The sequence below is a fragment of the Mobula birostris genome, chromosome 4 (genome assembly GCF_030028105.1).
Source record: "Mobula birostris isolate sMobBir1 chromosome 4, sMobBir1.hap1, whole genome shotgun sequence".
NCBI classification, from domain to species: domain Eukaryota; kingdom Metazoa; phylum Chordata; class Chondrichthyes; order Myliobatiformes; family Myliobatidae; genus Mobula; species Mobula birostris.
In genome coordinates this window covers 176,580,680-176,608,556 of record NC_092373.1, presented here as the reverse complement: position 1 = coordinate 176,608,556, position 27,877 = coordinate 176,580,680, and the positions used below count along the sequence as shown (strand labels likewise).

The 27,877-nt window shown below is 40.3% G+C and overlaps 1 protein-coding gene across 8 annotated transcripts in view; it reads left to right on the top strand.

Moving 5' to 3' along the window:
- Window positions 1-16,279, top strand: part of ark2n (arkadia (rnf111) N-terminal like PKA signaling regulator 2n) — a 100,453-nt gene extending 84,174 nt beyond the window's left edge. For all 8 annotated transcript variants that reach the window (XM_072256575.1, XM_072256568.1, XM_072256570.1 and 5 more), the window contains 3 exons: window positions 3,916-4,092; window positions 11,460-11,583; window positions 13,809-16,279. In XM_072256575.1, coding sequence (XP_072112676.1) covers window positions 3,916-4,092; window positions 11,460-11,583; window positions 13,809-14,058 — 551 coding nt within the window. In that variant the 3' untranslated portion in view covers window positions 14,059-16,279. The remainder of the gene's footprint in view (window positions 1-3,915; window positions 4,093-11,459; window positions 11,584-13,808) is intronic.
- Window positions 16,280-27,877: the final 11,598 nt, after the last annotated feature.

Below are 27,877 nucleotides of genomic sequence, written 5' to 3'. Positions count from 1 at the left end.
GAAAGGGGTTTTGCCTTCCTTGTGGCTGTTAACATTTTCAGTGTGATTTCTATTTCAAACTGTTCATCAGAATATATATTGAAAATGTTCTATTTGGAAAAGAAATTATGAGTCCTGATGCAATTGAGGTTTCAACAGTTAATTACAGTTTATGGTGTATTGGACAGACCTGAAATGTGAGAACTTGCTTTCAACTCCTTTCCTAGAGACATCTTTCCCCTGTTTGAAACGTGCAATCCCTCACTCAAAGCTGTCCAGTAACGTATTTGCAAGAGCAATACAAGGGAAATAAGACTGACTGTTTAGCTAGCAAACAGAAATTCAGTATATATGCATGGTCTCATCAATCCTTATGAAATGCAACCCATTTGCCAGCCCAAGTTTGAGATCACAGTCATACTATTCTGCTAAATTCATTAGATGTAAGTTGATATCAAATTTAAATCAATGAATGATAAAGCATTGTATACTAGTTATCTCACATCTGCCAAATGTCAAGGATCAAGGATTTACATGTATTAGGAATTTGCTGTGGTGTGTTGGTCAGGGCTGATCTGCAACAAAAACTGTAATATTAAACAAGTATGAAAATGTTATATATGTATTTACAATGTAAACAGCATTATAAAAAGTGGTTTAAAGTGTCAACAGTGCAGTGATGGGGATAATAGATAGGGGAGAGGGCGAGCTAGAATGGTTGATCAGATTAACTACCTGTTAATCTTGATATTGTAAAACATTGACATACGAACTTCCACCACCAAAGCTTCTTACTCTTAATGTTAATTGTGAGAAATATAATGTTAATTCTGTAACAACTAGGATATAGGAACAGATTAAATCTGATTTACAAATGCAGTCATTTACTATAGGTATTAGTCAATCTGGGATTATCTGATAGCTGAGGGAACTTTTTATAGGCAGTAAAAAGACCTTTGGCACATATATGTGAGGTTGAAAAGATAAGTTTTGTTCAAAGTAACAATTGAGGAATAAAGAATTAAGTTAATATTTTCATTTTCACCAAGTTGAACATTATTTAGGTAATACAGAATAGATACAACAAAGGCAATATAGTAGAAATTATTTTGGATATTTGAAGTGGAGAAAAGTGGAATTTACAGCATTATGGCTGAGTTTGCAGATGGGTGGAGGGGGAGATAGTGTTGAAGAAGCAGGGAGTTTGCTGAAGGATGTTGGGAAAATGGTCAAAGAAATGGCAGGTGGAATACAGCATTGGGAAGTGTATGGTCATGCATGTGGGTAATAAAGGCGTAGACTATTTTCTAAGTGGGAACACATTCAGAAATCAAAGGTGCAAAGAGACTATTGCAGAATTCCCTAGCGGTTTACTCTTAGGTCAAGTCAGTAGTAAGGAAGGCTAATGGAATGTTAGCATTCATTTCAAAAGGGCCACAATATAAGAGCAAGGATGTAATGCTGAGGCTTAATAAGGTGTGGGTCAGACCATATTTGGAGCATTTTGAAAAGTTTTGGGCCCCATATCTAAGAAAGGATGTGTTAGCATGGAGAAAGTCTAGAGAAAGTTTACAAGAATAATCCCAGGGATAAAAGGATTAAGGTATGAGGAGTGTTTGATGGCTCTGGGCCTACACTCTTTCGAATTTATAAGGATTTTGAGAGATCTCATTGAAACTTACTAAATATTGAAAGGTCTAGATGGAATGGATGTGGAGAACATATTTCCAGTAGTGAGAGAGTCTAGGACCAGAAGGCACAAATTTATAATAAACAGACATTGCATTAGAATAGAGATGAGGAAGAATTTCTTTAGCCAGGGGGTGGTGTACCTGTGGAATTCATTGTCACAGATGCCTGTGGAGGCCAAGTCAATGAGTATATTTAAAGCAGAGGTTGAGAGGTTCTTGATTAGAAAGGATGTCAAAGGTTACGGGGAGAAGGCAGGGGAATATGGTTGAGAGGAAAAAATAAATATGCCGGGATCAAAAACTGGAGCACGCTTGTTGGACCAAATGGCCGAATTTTGCTCATGTGTTTTATGCTCTTATGATACAAGCTACTTCCTTGATGTTTACACAAAATATACCAATATAACTCATTTTGAAAAGTCTCTCTCAAAACTGATCTAGAAATCATTAAATCTTTTACAACAGCTTGGACCTTAATTCCAACGTTATCACCTAACACTCATTGAAAGTGGATCAAATTCTCTAGCAACTTATTTCATTGAGCTGCAGAACTTTGTGATTGTTCTCCCTTTTCATTCATTTAGGAAGCTTATGCATTACAGCTGTATAAAATGTTAAATTTTGCCCCTGAGTACAATGACAACGTCAGTATTATTTGTACTGCTGTAAACGAAGAGGTACTGACCGAAGATAAAGAGGTATTGTAGCCCAGATCTGGTTGATCTCCTTGTAACACCTTGCTGAGAGAGAGGTCTCTTCCTAAACTTTAGGTCGTCCTTTTTAATGGAGAAGGTTAAGGGAATGCTTGTGTCTAAGTGGGGGGAGAAAAAGGCTAGGATGAAGCACTGACTTTAAAATAAACTTGCCTTATATTATGTCACATAGAGGCCAAAAACTGTAGACTTTTAACATCTAGATTTAAATACAGCGTTCAGGGTTCAAAATTGATTTATTCCTTAAATTTTACTTTCGTAGTTTGTTAAGTTGCACCATAGAGAACCAGACATTCTACTCTTGCTACATAAAGCTTGCCTAAAATTGATAAGCCCATAAACCTTCCATGTTTGCACTTTCAGAATGCCATCAGGTTGCCTTTTTGTCTCAATCAGACAACGTAGTCTTGTGCAATCTTATGGATATTGCCTGTTAAATGTGATAAGCTTTGTGTTGCTCTATAGTTTTCTCTTGTCTTACTTTTTTCTGTTCTCTCTTGTAAGAAACATTGACTAGCAGTTAGTTAAATTTGCTTGTTTGAGCTTGAGTTCCAAGTTAGACTTTGATTGGATTACCTTCTTGGGACTACCGTTTAGAGCCACCCTCATTGCTACTGCAATTTTTTTGAAAAATTGGCAGCATTTCTTTAAGTATTATGTTATGAGGATGCCAAGTAGCCCCAACAACATGCTTGGTTTTGGCTTTGCATCTTTATATATAAACTACATGAGCTGAATGTTTCTTTATAACAAAGATTTAAAATATTAAATAAAAAGAACAATTACCTTGCATAACACAAAATGTTGGAGAAACTCAGTAAGTTAGGCAATATGGAGGGAAATGGACATTCGATGTTTCAGGTCAAGACCCTTCATCAGAGCTGGAAAGAAAGGGAAGGTGGCCAGTGAGGTTGGGGAGTGGGGGTGGCGGTAACTATCTTGGGTGCATGTTGTATGACACCTTCATTAATTTAAGCAACCTTCAAAATGGAATTATAAAATATTCTGCCTACTCAAGACACAAACAAATTTTGGAGGTAAATGTTATGGGTTACTTGTGTTGATAGTTCTAGGAAATTGGATTATGCTTTGTACTGTTCTCTTTTTTTTTTGGTATTCTTTGGCAGAACATGTGTACTTGTGGCTCTTCTTCAGACCACACCTACAGTGCTGTCCACATTTACTGCTTTGTTTTCAGATTATCTGCAACATCGTGATTACAGCAGAAATTACAAAGCACATTGAAAGATTGAAGGTTGGCATTTTTTTTGTTGTTTTCTCATTACTGCATTTTCATTCAAGAACTACCAAGGTTGTTTCACTGTAAGGGAAGTTTTTCTTTGTGCATGCTGGAGGTTGCACTGCATTTCACAAAACATTCAGTTCAGCAGAAGTACGTCATTGTAGCAACTTCTATATCATATACGTAAAATTTTAGTTAACTGCCTGATTATCAGAATTGCTTTTACCTTTCTCTTTTCTGCCCTTTTGTACACGTGAATAAGCTTATCCATTGTGTTATGTGTTCTCAGATGGCCCTCCAGTGACAGCACATTATGATATTTCTGACACTAGCTCCGACCCAGGAGTGTTGACCATGGATAATCTTATTGCAGCTGCTGCCGCGCAGGAACAATTCTCTTTTGGACATCATGAGTTTAAGGTCAACACAGTTAGGAACCAAGGACTACTGGAACAATGCGTTGCAGGTTAGTTAATGAATAATACTTTATGTTTTCTTTCTTTTACCTTTTGTGTTTTAGAAGTAATTTCAGTCTTCTACCTTTAAAAATTCTGAGCCACTGTACTGCAGTTTCTTGTAATATTTGTAATGTGGAAACAGCATCAGCACATATGCCCCTATCTTGGAAGCCACAAATGCATCAAGTCTGACCTTGATTAACACTTGGTAACATCATAGAGGAAGACAATTTGATTCTCCTTAGTGACTTCAAATCCCGGGCCAGAAAAGGCTCAATAAGTGCAATTGGCAAGGAAGGAGAACAGACAAAATGCCTGGAAAACAAATCTTGTGAACTGTCTTATGCAGCAGAAATAACCAACTTAATTGATTCATTCAGACCCAAGTTTAGTTTCTTGGCTGTACCAGTTTACTAATCTCAACCAGGGGAATAAAAATTATTATCAGCTTATCCAGTAAACTCATTTGGGCATGTGAAAGTGTTCCTTCACATATCCATTCACCTAAAAGGAAGAAGCAGCTATAAGGTGGTAGAGAAAGTTCATTATGGTGATTGACATCTCAAAACAAGAAAGTTTGTTATGACCTTGTGTTATCCAAAAGTGTTTTCCTGCTTGTGAAATGCAGTATTGTTTTATAGGGAATGTGATTGCTAATTTTCACAAAAATAACTCCTGTAAGCAATGGAATGCCAGTAACCAAGGAATTTGTTCTTAAGCAAGAAGCCGGACAGGTGGACAGACCACCTGTCCACTACAACAAGTTAATGTTTCATCCAAAATAGAAGACATGACCATTTGACAATTATTAGTATGTAGTGTAGTGGTATATTTACTGAGATAGCTGTCAGGGTTTGGATTGTTTACCTTATATAGGGGTTGAAATCCCATCATGGCAGCTGGCAAATTTAAATACAAACAACTAAACACTGCAACAGTTTTTTTTTAAAGTAGAAACCTCCATAATGATAGCCATAGAATTAAAAGAACATCATAAAAATGGTTCTGTGATGTCCTTCAAGAGAAGATCTTGCTGTCCTTAGAACATAGAACAGTGCGGCCTGGGAATAGGCCTTTCTGCCCACTGTATCTGCGTTGACCAGGGTGCCAGTCTGAACAATCTCATCTGCCTGCACATTACCTGCCTGTTCCTGTGTCTGTCAGAACCTTCTGTTGTACTACTTCTGTCACCTACTCTGGCAGTGCATTCCAAGACCCTAATCTCCAACTATTCCTCCTCTGCAATACTTTGACATTTCCTAGGCTCTTTATGCCTCTCATAATTTTGTATACTTATATCAGCTAACCCCTCAGTCTTCGATGCTCCAGAGGAAAAAAAAATCCAAATTTGTCCAACCTCTGTTTATAGCTAACATTCTCTGATCTAGGCAATATCCTGGTGACCATCTTTTGCATCTTCTCCAAAGCCTCCACGTCCTTCCTATGGTGCGGCATTCAGAATTACACAAAATACATCTAATGTGGCCTAACCAAAGCTTTATACAGCTGTATGTGACTTCCCAGCTTTTATACTCAGTTTTCAGGACAACCTGATGAGGGCAAGCATGCTTTATGTCTTTACCGCTCTATCCACTTGGGTGGCCACTTCCAGGCAACTGTAGATTTAGACACCAAGGACCCTCTGTACCGCAATGTTGTTCCAGGCCCTTCCATTTACTGTATACGTTCCTGTTGCATATGACCTCCCAGAATGCATCACCATGCTGTTCACCATCCTTGTGAAGCCTGACATACAAGTTACTCCAGCCCAGTTGCTGCAGTTGATTAACATAGTGATTATTACAGACATCCTTAATAGAGGTGGATAATAAATGCTGCCATTACCTGCAAGATAATAACCTATGAATTAATAAATACATAAAATAATTATTGATTATATTCATGGAGCTACCTAACATGTTTTCTTAAGGAAGGAAAAGTCACTCTTGCCTACTTGGTGTATCATCTAATTTAGTTATGCACTAGTGGATAGAGATCATGAGAAGAAAATTTGAATTTAATGATAGAACATGGAAATCTACAGCACATTACAGGCCCTTCAGCCCACAATGTTGTACAGACCATGTAACCTCCTCTAGAAACTGCCTAACCCTCTACCGCATAACCCTCTACTTTTCTAAGCTCCATGTACCTATTTAAGTGTCTCTTAAAAGACCCTATTGCATCCGCGCGGCTCCATCACTGTCGCTGGCAGTGCATTCCACACACCCACCACTCTGTGTTTAAAAAAAAACAACCTTATCTTTGACATCCTCCTTGTACCTACTTCCAAGCACCTTAAAACTGTGTCCTTTTGTGTTAGCCACTTCAGCCCTAGGAAAAAGCCTCTGACTATCTACACGATCAATGCCTCTCATCATCCTATTCATCTCTATCAGGTCACCTCTCATCCTCCGTCACACCAAGGAGAAAAGGCCAAGTTGACTCAACCTGTTCTTATAAGGCATGCTGTCCAATCCAGACAACATCATTGTAAATCCCCTCTGCACTCTCTCTATAGTGTCCACATCCTTCCTGCAGTGAGGTGACCAGAAATGAACACAGTATTCCAAGTGAGGTCTAACTAAGGTCTTGTATAGCTTTACCATTACCTCGTGGCTCTTGAACTCAATCCCATGGTTGATGAAGGCCAACACACCATATGCCTTCTTAATAACACTGTCAACCTGCTCGCAGCTTTGAGTGTCCTATGGACACGGACCCCAAGATCTTGCTGATCCTCCACACTGCCAAGAGTCTTCCCATTTATATTCTATTCTGTCTTCAAATTTGACCTACCAAAATGAACCACTTCACATTTATCTGGGTTGAACTCCATCTGCCACTTCTCAGCCCAGTTCTGCATCCTATTGATGTCACACTGTAACTTCTGATAACCCTCCAGACTATCCACAACACCCCCAACTTTTGTGTCATCAGCAAACTTACTAACCCACCCTTCTACTACTTCAGGTCATTTATAAAAATCACAAAAGGGAGGGGTCCCAGAACAGATCCCTGTGGAACACCACTGGTCACCGCAAGCCAATTCTGGATCCACAAAGCAAGGTCTCCTTGGATCCCATGTCTCCTTACTTTCTGAAGGAGCCTTGCATGTAGAACCTTATCAAATGCCTTACTGAAATCCATATACACTACATCCACTGCTCTACCTTCATCAATGTGCTTTGTTATATCCTCAAATACTTCAATCAGATTTATAAGGCACAACCTGCCCTTGACAAAGCCTTGCTGACTATCCCTAATCAGATTATGTCTCTTGAAATGCTCATAAATCCTGCCTCTCAGAATCTTCTCCAACAAATTGCCCACTTCTGAAGTAAGACTCACTGGCCTATATTGCCTGGGTTATCTCTACTCCCTTTCTTTCAAGGGAACAACGTTTGTAACCTTCCAGTCCTCTGGTACTTCTCCTGTCCCTATTGATGATGCAAAAATCATCACCAGAGGCTCACCAATCTCCTCCTTCGCTTCCCACAGTAGCCTGGGGTATATCTTGTCCAGTCCTGGTGACTTATCTAACTTAATACCTTTCAAAAGCTCCAGCACACCCTCTTTCTTAATGTCTAAACACTCAAGTGTTTCAGTCCTCTGTAAGTCATCCCCACAATTGCCAAAATCCTTTTCACTGGTGAATACTGAAGCAAAGTGTTCATTAAGTACCTCCGTTACCTCGTCCGGCTCCGTGCACACGTATCCACTGTCGCTGCTGATTGGTCCTATTCTTACACTGTTCATCCTCTTGCTCTTCACATACTTGTAGAATGTCTTGGGGTTCAAGGCCTTCTCATGGCCCCTCCTAGCTCTCCTAATTTCATTCTTGAGCTCCTTTCTAGCACCCTTTTAATTTTCTAGAGCTCTTACAGTACCTAATTTCTTGAACCTTTCATAAGCTTTTTTTTCTTCTTAAATAGATTTTCCACATCCTTTGTACACCATGGTTCTTTGACCCTATCATCCTTTCCCTGCCTCAATGGAACACACCTGTGCAGACCATGCAAATGTTCCCTGAACATTTCTACTGTGCATTTCCCTGAAAACAGCTGCTTCCAGTTTATGTTCCCAAGTTCCTGCCTAATAGCATTGTATTTCCCCTTACCCCAATTAAATGTTTTCCCAAATTGTCTGCTCCTATCCCTGTCCAGTGCTATGGTAAAGGAGATAGAGTTGTGATTACTGCCTCCAAAATGCTCTCCCACGGAGAGATTTGACACCTGACCAGGTTCATTTCCCAATACCAGATCAAAAACAGCCTCTCCTCTAGTTGGCTTATCTACATATTATGTCAGGAAACCTTCCTGAACACACCTAATAAACTCCACCCCATCTAAACCCCTTGCTCTAAGGAGATGCCAGTCAATATTAGAAAAGTTAAAATCACCCATCACAACAACTCTATTGTTATTGCACCGCTCTGGAATCTGCCTGCCTATCTGCTCCTCAATGTCTCTGTTACTATTGGGGGGGGGGGGGGGAAGTCCTATAAAATACCCGGTAGAGTTTTTGCTCCCTTCCTGTTTCTGACTTCCACCCACAATAACTCAGTAGACAATCCCTCCATGACTTCCCCCTTTTCTGTAGCTGTGATACTATCCCTACTTTTTTTTTTGCTTCCTTCGCTATCCTTTTTGAAGCATCTAAAGCCCGCATACTCAGCAGCCATTCCTGCCCCTGAGACATCCAAGCATCTGTAATGGCCATTACGTCATAGTTCTATGTATTGATCCACACTGTAAGATCATCCGCCTTGTTTATGATTCTCCTTGCATTAAAATAGACACATCTCAAACCATCTGGATGAGTGCATCTTTGCTCTATCATCTGCTTATCCTTCCTCATAAACGCCATACAAGCTGTCTCTACTTGTGCACCAACCATCCATCCTCTGCTTCTTCACTTCAGTTGCCCCCCCCGACAAATTAGTTTAAACCATCCCCAATAGCATTAGCAAATCTCCCTCCCAGTATATTGGTTCTCCCCCCACCCCCCCGTCTCTCTCCCCCCCCCCCCCCCCCCAGTTCAAGTGCAACCTGTCCCACTTGTACAGGTCATTCCTTACCCAGAAAAAGTTCCAGTGATCCAAGAACTTGAAACCCTGTCCCCTGTACCATCTCCTCAGCCATTCGTTCATCTGCACTACCTTCCTGTTTTGGTCGTCACTAGCTCGTGGCACCGGGAGTAATCCGGAGATTACCACCTTGAAGGTCTTGCTCTTCAGCCTCCTTCCCAACCCCTTAAACTTGCTGCACAGGACCTCTATCCCTCTTCTGTCCACGTCATTGGTACCAACATGTACCACAACCTCTGGCTGCTCACCCTCCCCCTTAAGAATATTCTGCAACTGCTCAGAGACATCCTGGACCCTAGCATCCAGGAGGCAACACATTATCCTGGTGTCTCTCTTGCTGCCACAGGATCTCCTGTCCCTCTAACAATTGAGTCCCCTATGACCATTGCTCCCCCCGACTTCACCCTACTCTTCTGAGGTTCGGAGCTGATCACAGTGCTGTTGGTTTGGCTGCTGCTGCCTTGCCCAGATAGGTCATCCCCCTCAGCAGTATCCAAAGGGGTATTCCTGTTGCTGAGGGGAATGGCCACAAGGGGACCCTGCACTGACTTCCTTCTCCTTTTAGCTCTCTCAGTGTTCACCCATCTACTCCCCGAATTCTGCACTCTGGGTGTAACCACCTGTTCAAAAGTCATATCTGTCAACTGTTCTGCCTCCCAGATGATCCTAAGCTCATCCAACTCCAGCTCCAACTCCTTAATGCGGTTTTTCATGAGCTGGAGTTGACCGCATTTCCCACAGGTGTAGTCATCAGGGAGACTATCGGGGTCCATGAATTCCCACATCCTACAGAAGGAGCATTCTGCTGCCATATCTGCTATCCTGCCTGCGCTGTTCAATGGACAGCCAAGACCAAATCTTCTAACCTGTGACTTTGGCCTCAGCCTCTTCTCATCGAAACATCTTGAGTCAAAGCCTGATGCACCCACTCTCACTGCTGGCCTACTCCCAACAATGGCTGGCCTGCTTGTCCCTTCTGTACTTTTTAAAAAAATTTGCAGTGCTCTGCTCCCAACGCTGATTGGGCCTCTGGAATGTCCGAATGCCCACAAAGCTCTCCTTTTGTACAAGCTTCGTCAACCTGCAAGTAACCTCCTCAAAGTGCTCTGCTCCCGATGCTGATTGGGCCACCAGATGCAGCACTATGTAAAGATGTGCAAAAGTATTTCATTCACATCCCTCTCCACCCCCCTTCCTCCCTCTCCCCATAATGAAGAGCGTTCCCCTGGTCTTCTCCTTGTATCGTACTAGCTTCGGAATCCAGCATATCATCCAGTCTCTCCCTTCTGTTTCCCATTGGGACCACACTCTCTGTGACTCCCTGGCCTGTTCTTTGCTTCCCACCTACCCTTTTCCATAGGGGGTTTAACTCCAGCCCCTTCATCTCCTCCCTCACCATCATTAAGTGACTTAAAAACAACCCTTCCAGATGAGGCAGATATTCATGTGCATATCCTCCATCCCGGTCTATTACATTCCGTGCTCGGGATCCGGGATCCGGCCTCCTCTTCATTGGCGAGACTGAGGGTAGACGAGATGACTGACTTGCAGAGTACCTGTGCTCTGTTTGTAAGGGCTATCTAGAGCATCCAGATGCATGTCATATCAGCTTGCCATCCCATTCTGACAGTGAGCTGTTTCTACCTTGTCACTGCTGTGGTGAGACAAATTGCAAACTTAAAGAACAGCACTTCAAGCTCCACTTTGGTAACTTGTAGCCAATGGAATGGAATTTTTCTGTTTAACCTAACCCATTCTTTCCCACTCTCACCGATCAGACAAAATCCCCCTCTTCCTTTGTTCACTTTCAAATATGGTGCAATAAGGAACAGTAATGAAATTTTAGTTTTGAAATATATTTTAGTCTTAGAGTTAAGTCCATGTTTCCCTCAGTTTACTGATTCAGAGTAGAGTATTTATGCTTGATACATAAGTTCTGTACCTGTCGTTTTGGATTGGCATGGTTTGTTGCAGAGGTGAACATTTTTAAATGGAGTCTGCTGACTTTTTGGTGCTCTCTTTCTCCCCTTTCTCAATCTCTTATCCTTCCCATGTTCCCTCCTCCACGGAGCTGCCACCACCCCCTCTCCACTCATCCAGCTCTGTGACCCTCCTCCTCCACCACCATCATTGCTAATTTTGCAATAAAGAGTTGGAAGATACGGATTAAAAAAATATATTTTTAGATTGATTGGGAGTTGACAAGTGAGATTTTCATTGCATTTGAAGTGCTAATGATTATCCTAATTGAATTTTGTCTTTAAGATGTTATTTGCCTCATTGCAGGTCGAGAAGAGAACTTCATAGCAGCTGATGGCTCTACAGGCTTCTTTGTAGCTGAAAAAGAAGAAATTCAGATTGCCTCCTCAGATAGTGAGGTTGAAATAGTAGGAGTCCAAGAAGATTCAAGGTACAAGCACTCATGAGCATCAGATACTGCACAAAAGCTCAAAGTTCAAAATAAATTTATTATCGGAGTACATACATGTCACCATATACAAACCTGAGATTATTTTTACTGTGGGCATACTTAGCAAATCTATAGAACAGTAACTGTAAAAGGGATCAATGAAGAACAAACTGTGCAAAAATAGCAATAAATAATGAGCATGAAATAACAAGATAAAGAGTCCTTAAAGTGAGGCCATCGGTTGTGGGAACATCAGAAATAGAATGAGTGTAGTTATCCCCTTTTGTTCAAGAGCCTGATGGTTGAGGGGTAGTAACTGTTCTTGATTCTGGTGGTGCAAGTCCTGAGCAACTTGTACCTTTTATCTGATGGCAGCAGCAAGTAAAGAGCATGGTCAGGGTGGTGAGGACCTTTGATAATGGATGCTGCTTTTCTCCGGCAGTGTTTCATGTAGATGTGCTCAATCGTTGGGAGGGCTTTACCCATGATGTACTGGGCTGAATCTACAGCGTAGTATAGTGTAGGGGCATGCAGATCTCAGAATGTCTTTGGTAGTCTGAGAGAGTCCACTCCTCAGTTACAGTGGTTATTAATGATTAAACATCCAGTTTAATGTTTATAAATAGCTTCGATATTCATAAACACATGGACAGACTCTGAGACTATGAAGCACATTTAATGGTTATTAAGTTTAAAATTACAAACATAGCAATTAGGGCAGGAAAGACTACTTGGAATTTGAAATACAAAATTCATATTTGTCCTGTTCTTTGTCTTCCTGTCCTGTTATTTTTCACTTTTTATAATGAACATATAGTTGTGCTTTTCTTCCCTAATGTTTAATTGGTGCAAATTCAACCATATTGATCAGGTGCTTTAGTGTTTCTAAGTTTAGATTGTCAATTTGTTTTACATTTTGTCGTATTAGGCTCCACAGTAAATGTTGAAGCAAAATAATTGGTAGTTAGGTGTCATTCTTTTTGTTTTTAGTACTATATTTTCAAGGATAATTAAATTGTCAAGAGAAACAAAAGGATAAGCTTTTTATGTTTCTAATTGTTTTTAACTTTTTTGTTATTCCCTTCTGTCAGATTGGCCTTTATTGTCGATATACTTGATGTACAATATGTTTCAGTTTTGGTTTTGTTCTGCTTCATAATGTGCCATTACATTTTAGTTCTAAATTTTATAAGTGAGTATGTTTCTTCTAGGCTGAATTGGACACCAATTTAAAATTTTGCCACTGCTGTTCTGCCTATTTCTGCTAATTTCTGAAGTTTATTTTCTCTGGTAGCATTTCAAGCATGTAAGTTTTTTTTATTATATGGGTATCTTTGTCAAATTTTATTATCTAGAATTGAGACAGCAAAACCTTGGAAAAAAACTTAAATGGGCTTTCACCTGAATCAATTTGATACTATAGGATCTTTATTATTCTCTGGAATTTTATTCCATCTACCATTTTCTATCAGCCTTTAGCTTGGAATTTTTTAAAATCATACCTGCAAATGTGACAGTAATAGATGGAATGTGTTCATCGCTTCATTTTTTCATGTGGATCCAATAAATGATGCTAACAGACCAGGACTGGTTTTATTGTACATCTGGAGTCATTATCTTGCACATGTTACTACCTGAGCAGAGGAAGAATGTTTGCAATGGGGGAATTATAAACTCTGAGCGTTGATGTACCTTATTGGAAGCAAAGTTTGTTGCCAATGGAAAGCCCTGAGAATTCTGCACACAGTGAAAATGATAAGCGCAAGAGATTCTGTAGTTGCTGGAATTCCAGAGTATAAAACAAAATGCTGGAGGAATTCAGCAGGTCAGGCAGCATCTATGGAAAGGAATAAGCGTCGACATTTCACGCCAGAGCTCTGCATCAAGATGGGAAAGGGAGGGGGAGGAAGCCAGAATAAGAAGGTGGAGGAGGTGAAGGAGTTCAAACTGGAAGATAATAGGTGAAGCCAGGTGAGAGGAAAGATAGGTGGGTGGGGGAAAGGGCTATAAAATGAGAAAGTGGGAGGTAATTGGGGGAGAAAGTAAAAGGCTGATGAAGAAATTTGATAGGGGAAGAAATGGATCATGGGAGAAAGGGAAGGAGGAGGGGCACCAGAGGGAGGTGATAGGTGTAGATTCTACAAAGGAACTTCTGTTCTCAAAAACTTGAGTTTAAGAAAACTAAAGTAATTGAACATTGAATTTTCATTTATCTTTTTAAACAGGTACACTCAGACCCGGCCTGGTGTCATTCAGCGATGTTCATCATGGAAGCAGAGTTCTCATTCATACTGCCTCAGCAACAGGGAGCAACCACAACAGATGCATTCATGGTCTGCCATTTCGCAGCCAACCTGGAGCGGACCACCAGAGGTTGTTGACCTGACTCTTGATGAAGATGCTAGACGCAGGAGCCATCATGTGCTTTCTTTATTCTGTGCTGCAAGAAGAGAAAAAAGGAAAAAAAATGCTTGACATCACCGCTCTGTTGTTCACAAAGATTTGTAAAGTTATTTCATTTTTGTTCTCTGAGTGGAATTGCTGTAGTTTCTATCATTAGTACTTCCCACAAAGGTATGTTTCCTCATTGTCTTCAAATGTCAATATGTCAGTATTGTGGGGTCCATACAGGAAGAATGTTTATAAGTTTAATTAGTATTTTACATTGTGCCATGTGCTTTAGTAGGTTATCGGATTCAAATTGCATTTACCTAAACTAGAGTTGAAGAGTTACCAGTGCTAAACCTGCCCATCAGGTGGCATGATCATGCTGCAGCTAGGTGCACTATCAATTTAAGTGATAAATAGTTGACTTTAAATGTTTCTCTTTTGTTTTGAATTTTAAAGGCTGGTACAGGAAACACTGAAGCATTTGTTTAAGACTAGCATCTTTTGCTTTTGACCTCTAGTGTATACAGTAACAGTTCACTTTAACTAGAGTAGATGATCAATGCCATAAAGAACAAAGGAAAAATAATAATCATCTATGTGGTAGTGTAGCTGATTGTGTTAGGCCTGGTCTGTTTATTAGTTTATTTCAAGAATGTATAGGAAAGCACTAATCTGGAAAGTGTGATGCCACCACGTTTACAGCACAAAGGAATTTTACCCATTGACAGTAGGGCTGCAAAAACTTTTGTATTATTACACCAAGCAGCATTGATAATTTGTATTTTCAAGCCTGATGGTGATTTGTGGTCATTCATGCTACCTGTTATAAATGGTGGTTTAAAATTGAACATGTTAAATTGGGCAAGAAATGTAGTGCTGAACATGTCGTAGTTGTGCAACCAAGCGCACATACTGGGCACTTGTTTTACCATATATTCTTGGACAAGTTTTATTGGGTGAAATGCATCCAAGTGATTTGTTTGGATAAAGGCATGAAATGTTCTGTGTTTTCCCCAAAGCTGAAGAGATTTTAAGGTTGTACACGTTAGCTGATCTTAGATCGATGTTTAAGATGGTAAAAAATTCTTTTGTACAAACGTTTGTACCTTTATTCATAATCTATGCCAGAAAGTTGAGCTTGCATTTTCAGTAAAGTTTGATCAGGTTTAGTTGTGATACATCCCATGGCTGAGAGGGCTGTTAGACCTCTAAATCACAGAATTATCATGTGCAAAAGGACATTGGCAGTCCATCTTGTTCATGACAGCATTTTGAAAGCCATCTAATTAGGAACTCCACTGCACCCCCACTCCCTCCTCTTCCCTCGTGGACCTCTAAATTGCTTGCTTCTAGAGAATAGGGTCATTGAAAGGAAGTCAGTGTTGGTGTGCCATTAAATCTGGAAAGTTTTATTTTTTGATTCATGATCTCTTTGGAAATCCTGTTTAATGAAACTTCTCATTTCCTAATATTTGAAGGATTTCCATTTTGGAATCAAAGCTGCAAAGAAAACTAAGCCATTTATCCCATTGGTTGTTTATTGTATTATAGTGGTAAATGGCAGTTTTAATTTATTGATAAAGTTGTTGATAATGAGCCCTGTTGTTAAAATCTGTGTATTATATTTTAGCAGCTTCAATTACAAGCCTCAGAATCTTTTTTTTTAACCTTACCAGTATATTTTTTCATTTGCATTAGTATTTCTTTTCAGTGGAGTTATGGAGTGATTACCACTTTTGAGTTATGGGAGCCTTTTATCAGAAAGGTACTGTACCTTTTAGTTGCAAATGTAAATTATCACCCCGAGAAATCACTAGAGACTAATATGTGTGGCAGTAGCATTTTAATGTTTTGTTTTTAATCCTTTATGCTATTATTCAAAACTTCATGCTCTCAAAGTTTAGTACATTTTTGTTTATCAAGTGTGAATACTGGTGGATCTCTTTGCACACCAAGCCCCATAAGCCAACCTCCCTAGTTCAATTTTTTTAAGCTGGTAACCACCTTTATCTAACATTGGTCGTTTGCATCACATGAATCAACTTGGTAGACGATGTGAAGTTGAGAAACGAGAAGATTAGGCTGATTAAATGGTTCATTAAGATCATTAACTGATCCATTCTTGACCTCAATGCTGCATACCTTCACTCTCTCTATACCCTTACATTGGCTTGCAGTTTAAATGTCTGACAATCTTGCACTTGAATACATACAAGGACTCCACCTCCATGGCTGTTTGGAGACCATTAAACCCAACATATAGTTTGAAGCAACACACACAAAATGCTGGAGGAACTCAGCAGGCCAGGCAGCATCTAGGAAAAGAGTGCAGTCGACGTTTTGGGCCGAAACCCTTTGTCAGGTTTCAGGCCCAAAACGTCGACCGCACTCTTTTCCTAGATGCTGCCTGGCCTGCTGTGTTCCTTCAGCATTTTGTGTGTGTTGCTCGGATTTCCAGCATCTGCAGATCTTCTCTTGTTTGTGATATAGTTTGAAGCTCTGATTTTGACCATTACATTATGTTTTCCTATTCTAAAGGCTGCAGTTTAATTGTGTGGCGTTTTAGTAGACTTGCCAACAGGTTGCCAGACTATGAATAATTCTCAGCTTCCTGTGAAATATATAGTTAAAGTAACCTTCCCACTTTAAAATAAAGTGTGAGAATTCCATTCAACCCTTAAAATGTATACTTTTTGATAGCAAGCTTAAGTAGGGTCCATTAGATGACAAACCATGGAATATTATCTACAACATCACATAAACTCCAGATAGATTGCATAAAACACAACTCATATTTTGTGTTAACATCTTAGCTGGTATTTGTGATAGTTTTCCAATTGGGCAAGTTTTTGTATTGCATGTAGTTTTATGTGTGTATTGCTCTGAAATGCTGTTTGCTTTAAATTGAATTTAAAACTTAGATCACTATTTGAATAATTTCATGATAACTGGGATTCATATACCTTGTATGTGTCTCTGAGCAATAATGGTTCAGGTTCAAGAATCCAGTTTTGTTGTGTAAAGTCACTCTCAACTATTGGAAATTCCCAGTAAATGATGTCCACTCTTCCTCCATATGTGCTCCCGCATTTAATAACTATCCCGCAAGTAAGAAGCTCACAGAATTGGTATGTGACAAGTGAAGATTTCAAGTGATTATCTATGCCTATGTTGTACTAAATGCTTTGTTACAGGTTTATACTCTAGAAAAAGGGGTGGTATTCAGTAAAAAGTCAAGTTATATAATTCTGCCATTAGTTAATTTAAGTGGATGCTGCTATCTAATTCCTTATGGATTTTAAATTAGTTAAAAGGTACTTGCTACCTTTTTTAAAAAAAATTAATTTCCTGATGGTTGCTAACTGTTACTCTATAAAAACTTTGTAAATCACTTCTGAGTAGCGCATGTAACAGTATTAAGAAGAAAAGTTGTGAGTAGCCCTTAACCTGACACAAACCTATGAAATGAACAATATTTATTTTATTTAGCAATACAGTATGGAATAAGCCCTTCTGGCCCTCAAGCCACATCACCCCAGCAAACCCCTGAGAAACCTGTTTAACCCTAACCTAATCACAGGACAATTTACAATGCCCATTTATCCTACCTGATATGTCTTTGGACTAAGGGGAAACTGAAGAACCTAGGGAAATACCATGCATTCCATGGGGAAGATCTACAGAGTCCTTGGAGTTAGCGCTGGAATTGAACTACAAACTACAGAACACCCAAGCTATAATGTCTTGCTGACTACTACGCTACCATGGCGTCCAGCATTTGATATGAATCAACCCTTGTACTACTTTTTGTTCATCCAAAGTTCCTTAGAAGAAGCAGTAAAAATAAGAAAACAAATCAAATGCAAATGCTAGTCTGGTTAGAAGGGTGGCTGCTTATTCGGGATTGGGGTTTGAGTTTATTGAAAAAACTAAAATGTGTTTGTTCTTTACCTTGATCATTTTAACCTTTTCTATTCAGGCACAAAGGACCTGCTACTCAAAAGATTAATTGATACTTTCAGTGCTACACATGAAGTATTGTCCTAGTTTGATCATAGTCTCTCCTGAGTAATTACATCTATCCCAGGGTACTAAAGCTTAGGGAAGTAAATGAAAATAGTGTTGTCATATCTGACACATTACTCAGCAATCTCAGTTCAGGAATGCACACCAAGATACCAAGTGAGAACAGTGTTGGGCTCAGCTGTTTGTTAAAGTAGTCTTGACCACTTTAAGAGTTTGTGTTTGAACTCCCACTTGAAAGATGGATTGAAGAACTACCATTTTCCACTGACTATTAACTATCCTGCCGTGCTTCAGTTTCCTGAAGGAGAAAAACAAGGGAGGAGCCATGAGCTGTGACTAAATCCTCTTGAGGAGAATTCTGTTTGGCTGATGCAATTGCATATAGTGGCTGATTTCTCGTAGAATCTTGTGTTTCCTGTTACATATGCTAGAGCTTCTCATCTTTTTCTAGATGAATCATAAACAATCACAAAAGGCAAGGCAATGTAGAAACTGTAGATAGAATCTACATAATATCCCCAGGAATCAGTAGTACAATTTTGCTCATCAACTGCATAAGGGAATTTAGTACAGAGTTTCATCCAAATCAAAACAATATACCTGTGTTTAAAAATGCCAAACCACTACTACAAACATTACTGCTTTACTGAATCTGGATTCTTTGGGATGTGTTTTATATTTCAGGACCATCTTTGAGGGTTTATTTAATTTTTGTGTAGGAATGGGATAAAGTTTGCTGTTCTAAAACTAGCCACACTGGATAGTAACAGCAAGATCTAAAAGAACTGAGGTATAAATGCTTGTAAGTAGATTTTATTGAAGCATAAAAATGTATAGAATTATTACAAGAGTTTAAGTTGCAGTTTAAGGAAGCAATTCTAAATAATCTTCAATTTGTAAAGTGAAAATCTGATGAGATTGCACTAATTATGGATTTTGTGTTTCCTTTTTTTGTTTCAAATATGTAAATACTTCATGCTGCCTTTTCTGAGGTTCTGGTAGCAGTGTATAGAGTTTTAACTGTTATGCAGTGATTATTCAAAAAAAAAAACAGAAAAATTGAGAAAGAAGAATTAAAAAAAAACTTTTAAACAATGAAGGCTGACTTATTTTTGTAAAGATATTCTTAATTGTTCTAGGTGGTTATCAGACATTTGTACATTAACCATTTTCTGTGTGCACTCCCAAAAATAAGGCTGTGCTATTTTCTGTGTGGTGTCGAATCTCCTATTGTTGTTATAGAATCCATAAATCTAAAAGTATAAGATATTCTGAACAGGTGAAGTGTGGTGTGTCAGTTACAAGCAGCGGGTATGAGGTCATGGCATCATACTACAGAAACCACTGGAGTAAAGTAGACAAAGTGGGCAATAATGAAAATGAGAATTTGTAAATGGGTCACCTCGCTCTATATTCTGATATACTGCACTAACTGAGGTGAAATTGGAGGACAGGCCAAAATCGCCATCTGTACCTGAATGAAGAATTCCCATAAGCATATACCAGGCCTTGGGCAGTGTAATCCTAGAGTGGATTTGAGACCCCTAGACCCCTACCCAACAAATCCTATAAACTGCATATTATTAAAGAAAGGCTGGGTCAGATGCAGTTGTGATAACTTCCAAGATTAAATGATCAACACTGCTTATAAAGGTTACATGGAGAGAAATCTGGGAACTCACCTGTAAGAGGATTTGATTGAAGTTATCTTGGTCCCTGTGAAGTTATTCCTGGTTACATTCATATGGCTGGCGATGTCAAGGTTTAGACAAACCATCACTTTATGTTGATATATCAATTTTGGACCCTGTTTAACCCAATCAGACAAGGTGAAGTAGAGATCCTCCTTAGTTTATGAATGCTCAACTTACATACACCTACATATACATATGTTCATTTGGGAGACTGGTAGAATGGCTTGTCTCCAGTATTTAGTGTTTTTGCCCTGGATTTCTATGCCTCTGCAAGGATGCCAGTTGGGAAATCAATATGCAGTTACATTTCCGGCTTGCTAATTGTTCAGGTTACAAACATTTCAAAGGAATGGAAACAGTACACACAATTCTGGAGGAACTCAGCATGTTAGGCAGCATCCATGTGGACTGAACCCTGTCATACCCTGGGGAGGACACCGTAATGAGTTTACCTCAGGAGGAGAAAACATTTTCTGCATTGCAACAGAATGCTCCTTTGTGAGCAGAACAAGCCAGCTCAGCTACTGTACAATTATTTCTTTCTGTTCACTGTCTGAAATGTTAACACATATTTCCTTAAGTAGACTGATGTTAAAGGCTATGCTGAATGATGGGTGAATTCAGAAGACCTGTTTCTTTTAATCATGCAAATTTTCTGAGGGTTTCAATTGGTAATTTATAAAATAAATTCTGGAACCTGATTCTTATTTGTATGCTAAATACCCATCTTTGCTCTAGAAAGACTTCTTGTAAAGAAGTAACATTCATTTGTTTTTTTTTAGTAATCTTGCTGAAATTTATTGATAAGAACAAAACTGATCTCTGACTCCAGACCATTCTTCCCTTGCTTCCTCATTCCCATTACCTGATATATTATCCCTTGTATAGTTTTTGTGTTACGTAAAATCCCAGCACGTCATCATCCTCCCTGTTGATGAAAAGTATCAGCTTTAGGATGAAGCATCCAAATTATTGAGACTGAAATAAAATGCACCTGTAACCTGATCAAAATAACGAGGGGGCTTTGTTTTATCAATGTCTAAAATCAAGTACCTAAATTACTGTTTGGTGTATAGACTTTTTAAAAATAAATGCAAATTCCAGAACTTACAAAAATTGTTGATGTACAAGTCCATTAACATCTGCTTCAGTTGTCGTCCATTGCTTTCAGAAAATACCGATGAACTGAAACTTGCATTAATGATAATTTCCACAGTAAAATACTCGATGCCCTGAATCAAGGAAATGTTGGGAAAATAATGACATAAGAAATATTTCATTTTAATTCTGATGTTGTCATTATCTGAGTCCTGTTGTTTACTTTGGCCTGTATTGTTTATTTAAACCACTCAAGTCCCTCCCTTTGATATTTTAGATTTTTTGGTGTTATTTGTATTTTGTCTTCCTTCCTTGTGAAATTAAATATAAAGAATCCATTTTGTCCATGACCATCTTTCAAAGTAAATTTATTATCAAAGAATGTATATGTCACTGTATATACAATCCTGAGAGTCATTTTCTTACAGGCATACTCAATAAATCCATAATAGAATCTATGAAAGACTGCACCAATTTGAGTGTTCAACCAGTGTGCAAAAGATGACAAACTGCATATACAAAAGAAAGAAATAATAAATATACAGATCATGAAATGAAGAGCTCTTGAAAGTGAGTCCATAGGTTGTGGAAACGTTTTAATGATGGGGTAAATGAAGTTGAGTGAAATTATCCCCTTTCGTTCAGGAGCCTGATGGTTGAGGGGAACCCGAGGCTTCCATTCCACCTTCCTGAAGGATGCTGCTTCCCTGCAACAACATTTTGTGTAGATATCTCAATGGTGGTGAGGGCTTTATCCTTGATGGACTGGACCACTACTTTTTGTAGGATTTTCCATTCAAGGACATTGGTGTACTGTATCTGTACCAGGCTGTGATACAGCCACTCGGTATACTCTCCACTACAATTCAATAAAAGTTTGTCAAAGTTTTAGATGTCATGCTGAATCTTCAAGAACTCTTAAGGAAGTAGGAGGAGTGGCAGTGTTTTCTTCGTAATTGCACTTGTGTGCTAGGCCCAGGGCAGGTCTTCCGAAATAAAAACACCAAGGAATTTTAAATTGCTGATCATCTGATGAGGACTGGCTCGTGGACCTTTGATTCCCTCCTCCTGAGGTCAATAATCAGCTCCTAGGTTTTGCTGACATTGAATACGAGGTGATTGTTATGACACTATTCAGCTAGATTTTCAATCTCCCTCCTATATGCTGGTTTGTCACCACCTGACTGTCAGCGAGCATAGACACAGTCACAAGTGTGAAGCAAGTAGAGCAGGGGCTAAGCACACAGCCTTATGGTGCCCCTGTGCTGATGGAGATTGTGGAGGAGATGTTAAAACATAGCAGAATTTGGCCATTTGGCCCATCAATTCTGCTCTTCTGTTCAGTCATGGCTGATCCTTTTTTCTCCCCCTCCTCAGCCTCCCTGGCCTTCTCCCCATGCCCTTTGATGCCATGCCCAAACAAGAACCAATCAATCTCCACCTTAAATACACCCAACGACCTGGCTTCCACAGCTGCCTGTGTTAACAAATACCACAAATTCACCACCCTCTGGCTAAAGAAATTACTCCACATCTTTTTAAATGAACACCCTCTATCCTGACCCTGTGCCCTCTTTGTTTTAAACTTTCCCCACCATGGGAAACATCCTTTCCACATCTACACTGTCTAGGCCTTTCAACATTTGAAAGGTTTCAGTGAGATACCCCCCTCCTCCTCCATCCTTCTAAATTCCAGCAAATACAGACCCAGAACCATCAAACATTCCTCGTATGATAACCCTTTTATTTGTCCTGTCATGTCCTGTGTCAGCAAGTACTCCATAAGCTCATTCTTAACAATTGACTCCAACATCTTCCCAACCACAGAGGTCAAGCTAACTGGTCTATAATTTCCTTTCTGCTGCTTTCCACCTTTTTTAAAGAGTGGAGTGACATTTGCAATTTCCAGTGCTCCAGGGCCATCCTAGAGCCCAATGATTCTTGAAAGATCATTACTAATGCCTCCACAATTTCTATCGCTACCTCTTTCAGACTTAGGATGCAGTTCATCTGGTCCGGGTGACTTATATACCTTTAGGACTTTTAAGCTTTTTGAGCACCTTCTCCCTTGTAATAGTAACTGCACCCACTTCCCATCCTTCATGCCCCTCAACATCTGGCACACCGCTAGTGTCTTCCACAGTGAAGACTGATGAAAAATACTCATTTAGTTCATCTGCCATCTCCTTGTCCCCCATTATGAATTGTCCAGCCTCATTTCCTAGTGGTCCTAGATCCACTCTCATCTATCTTTTATTTCTATATGCTTGAAAAAGCTTTTTCTATCCACCTTGATATTGTTGCTAGCTTGCTTTCATATTTCATCTTTTTTTTCCTGCTAATTTTTACTTTGTTGTCTGCCCTCTGGTTTGCTTTTGCATTAGCTTTGACTTCCATTATCAGCCACGGTAGTACCATTTTGCCATTTGAGCATTTCTTTGTTTTTGGAATACATCTGTTACAAGAATCACCCCTTGTAATAATGATCAGTGAGGCACAGAGAATCTGTATTTACCAACAAGTAGCTTTTATTATTTCAACTAAAAAGCATGTGGGTTCACACTCTTATCTACCTGTGTGCACCCTTCTAGAACCCCTGACACTCCATGAACAGTCAATGAAGAGAAAAGATATTACCCGGGAAAGGAGTCTGCATTGGCCAGGCGTTCCTCGTGGTCCCGATCTCCGTGTGTCCACGGGGTCCTCCTTGTCCCCGATGGTTGGTCTCTGGCTGCTGGAGAGTTATCACCCCTGTGTACTTGGAGCTTCTGAGTCTTGTACTGTTCCTCATCAATTGAACCATTGGCTCAAGGTCACCTGACCTACTTGGGTCACCTTCTTACTAGTCATTGCACAGGGCTACAGTCAACATTGTTTCATGGCTCTGCCCACCCCAGCCTTGTGTATTTGTGTCTTTACACTCTGACTGGTCCAAACCAGTTAAATGAGGCCACCCCAGACAGAGTCTAACGAGATTACCGATTGCATTTCTGGTATTTTACATAACAAGTAGCTACTCTCTGAGAATGGTCTCAGATATATTGCTCTGATTAGATTGTCCCAGAGCAAGAATCAGTTCAGAGTCCATGCTCTTTATATAATAAATGGCTACTTGTTTGAGAATGGTCTCAGGTTTAGCAGATCATTAGCTGAAGCTTCCCGTGTCCACATTCAGTTGCTCTGATTAGATTATCCAAGAGCAAGAAACTGTTCAGAGTCCACAAAATGGGGGAGACAAAGACAACTGGCTTGTCTGCTTCCCCTGTCCCTGATCAGACTGAAGTTTCTTCCGGCCAACACATCTATCCTCACCTTCCTCATTTTTCCCAGAAACCCAAGCCATTGCTGCTCTGCTGTCATCCCTGCCAGCATCTCCTTCTAATTTACTTTGGTCAATTCCTTTCTCATGCCACTGTAATTTCCTTTACTCCACTGAAATACTGCCATGTTAGACTTTACTTTCTCCCTATCAAAATTCAATTTGAACTCAATCATATTGTGATCACTGCCTCCTAAGGATTCCTTTACCTGAAGTTCCCTGATCGCCTCCAGTTCAATACATAACACCCAATCCAGTATAGCCGATCCCCTGGTAGGCTCAATGACAAGCTGCTCTAAAAAGCCATCTCATAGGCATTCAACAAATTCACTCTACTGAGATCCATTCCCAACCTGATTTTCCCAATCTACTGCATATTAAAATCTCCCATGACTATCATAACATTGCCTTTTCTATTTCCCATTGTAGTCTGTAGTCCACATTCCAGCTACTGTTTGGATGCCAGTATATAACTGCTATCAAGGTCCTTTTACCCTTGCAGTTTCTTAACTCAACCCCCAAAGATTCAACATCTTCTGATCCTATGTCACATCTTTCTAATGATTTGATGTCATTCTTTACCACCAGAGCTATGACCTTCTGCCTACTTTCCTATTCCTCCGATACAATGTGTAACCTTGGACATTCAGCTCCCAACTATAACCGTCCTTCAACCACAATTCAGTGATGGCCACAACATCATACCTGACAATCTGTAAAAGTGCAACAGGATCATCCACCTTATTTCTTGTACTCCATGCACTGAGATATAACACTTAGAGTACTGTATTTGCTACACATTTTGATTCTGTATCCCTAATGCACTGGTACTTACCCTGCTGGTTGCAATTTTGTCTTATCATCTGCCTGCCCTTCCTGACAGTCTGACTGTATGCTACCTTTGCTTTTCTACCATCCATCCCACCCTGAGTCCCTTCACTCCAGTTCCAACCGCCTGCTCAATTAATTTAAGCTCTCCTCAATAGATCTCACAAACCTGCCCACGGGTTCGGGTGCAACCCGTCCCTTTTGAACAGGTCATACCTCCCCCAGAAGAGATCACAATGATCCAAGAACCTGAAGCCCTGCCCCCTGCACCAGCTTCTCAGCCACGCATTTATCTGCCAAATCATCCTGCTTCCACTCTCACTGGTGCATGGCACAAGCAGCAATCCAGAAATTACTACCCAGGAGATCCTGCTTCTCAATTTTCTGCCTAGCTCTCTAAATTGTCCCTTCAGGACCTCTTTGATTTTCCTTCCTTTGTTACTGGTACCAATATGTACTAAGACATTATCTGCTCTCTCTCCCCCTCCAAAATGCTGAGGACGCAATCCGAGACGTCCCTGTCCCTGGCACCTGAGAGGCAACATACCTTTTGGGTGTCCCATTCATGTCCACAGAACCTCCTGTCTGTTTCCCTGACAACTGAGTCCCCTATCACTATCGCTCCCCTCTTTCACATCATGCTGAGAGCCGGTAGCTGGTCTCCGTGGCATTCCCCTGGGAGGTTATCCCCCCCAACAACAGTATCCAAAACAATATGCTCATTATTGAGGGGAATGGCCACAGGGGGCGCTCTGCCGTAACTGCCTATTCAACTTCCCATTCCTTCTCCTGACACTCACCCAACTATCCGCCTCGTGCAACTTGGGGGTGACTACTTCCCTGTAACTCCGATCGATGATCTCACTCTCCCACACAAGCCGAAGGTCATCCAGCTGCTGCTCCAGATCCATAACACAGTCTTCAAGGAGCTGCAGCTGGATGCACTTCACGCAGATGTTCTCTGGGAAACACTGGGTCTCCCAGGACTCCAACATCTGACATGAAGAACACACAATGGCCTTTTAAACTACTCTAAGTAATACTGACACAATAAGAACAAAGGGAAACTTAACAGAAACTTACCCAGAGCCAACATCTCTTCCAGGCCGAAGCCTCCTTTGTGCCAAAACCTGACACTCCCATATTCATCACTGGCCCACTCCTCACAATGTTGCTACCAATCCGAACTGACTGGACCTGCAAGTGAGGAAATCGAGGATCTAATTGCACAAGGAGGTGTTGAGGCCAAGGTCTTGAAGCTTATTGATTAGTTTCTTGAATGCATTTAAGGGTCTCCATTTCCTCTTACACATGGGCCTCTCAGTTCCTACTAGTCTATTCATCACTATTCAGAAACCTTGCCAGTTTTCTCACCCCAGCTAATGGTTGCTGTGTTTTGTCCAAAGGGATTGATGAAACTTTTAACGTAACAATGTAGGAAGATAGTTTACTGGAACATTATTAAATAAAGTTTGATGCACAAGAGATTGTGAAAATGTGAGTATTCTCAGCAATGCTAAATCATTGTGGACAACTTTAACTGCAGCGGAGGTTATTGAAAGGAGACAGAAAGGTGGGGAAATATTGGGGGAGAGTTTTCTAGATTCTGAGCTGAGGGCATTACCCCCAGTGGTGTAAAGAGCAGAATTGGGATGCAAGATGATAGAAATGTAACATACAGACTACTTCAGCTAAGTCAGCATATGTAAGAACTTGAATTTGGACCATTATAGTCTTTACAGTCTAATACAGTACAGGTGATATGGTTACAGTTTGTTTATTAAAAGAATTAATGGTGGAAGTAAAGTAAAGTAAAGCACAGACATCCGTTAGTCTTGTGAGACCATGGATCGGCACCTGGAAAGTCTTCACTCTCCAGGGCACAGGCCAGGGCAAGGTTGTATGGAAGACCAGCAGTTGCCCATGCTGCAAGTCTCCCCTCTCCACGACATCGATGTTGTCCAAGGGAAGGGCATTAGGACCCATACAGCTTGGCACCAGTGTCATTGCAGAGCAATGTGTGATTAAGTGCCTTGCTCAGGGACATAACATGTTGCCTCAGCTGGGGCTCAAACTCACAACCTTCAGGTCACTAGTCCAATGCCTTGACCACTTGGCCACGTGCCCACACAATGGTGGAAGTGGAAGGTTATGAAACACAGGCTGCTGCACCTTCACCTCTTGTACCATACTTCCCTTTAAATGTCACAAAGCCCAGAGAATTTAATGAGCACCATTGTCCCCGCCTCGCCCACTGCAACGAAAACCTCACACTCAAAGTTGAGTTTGTTGTTGGTGCACAGGTGCATTGGAAAGCTTACTTGCTGCAATATCGCAGACTCAGAACATCATATATCCAACATTCACAAGAAAAACACAATATCAATTACACAAGTTATTCAGTGCTGTTCTGAGGAAATAGGTGAGCTATGCTACTATTTTGAGTAGGTAGACTGGTCCATTTTCATGACATAGTCATGGAATTATACAGCATGGAGCAGGCCCTTCGGCCCAACTCATCCATGCTGACTCCACTGTCCATCGAGCTAGACCCATCTGCCGGCCGTCAGCCATCTCCCAAACCACGTGTAGGATCCTCGGACAGTGAGACCAGGGAACTTATCTGCTATTTCTTTTTATTCTTGGAATTAATTGAATCAATAGTTGGCTCCAGTTTTCATGGTGGAGGGCACTGCAAACCCTCTTCAGATTACTGATGGGCTAGCGTCAGAGAATTTGGAGGAATGATCACCAAAGGGATAAGGTCATGTAAAAATTAATAGAGCAAAAGGCAGGCAAGTCAAATGGCCTGCATTTGAGGGCTTTAAAGAAAGCAGCAGCAGAATTCTGGAACCATTCAAGAAGAGAGAAAGACAGAAAAGAGAATAACTTACAGGCCTGTTAGCTGAACATCATTAGCAAGATGCTCAAATTTGTA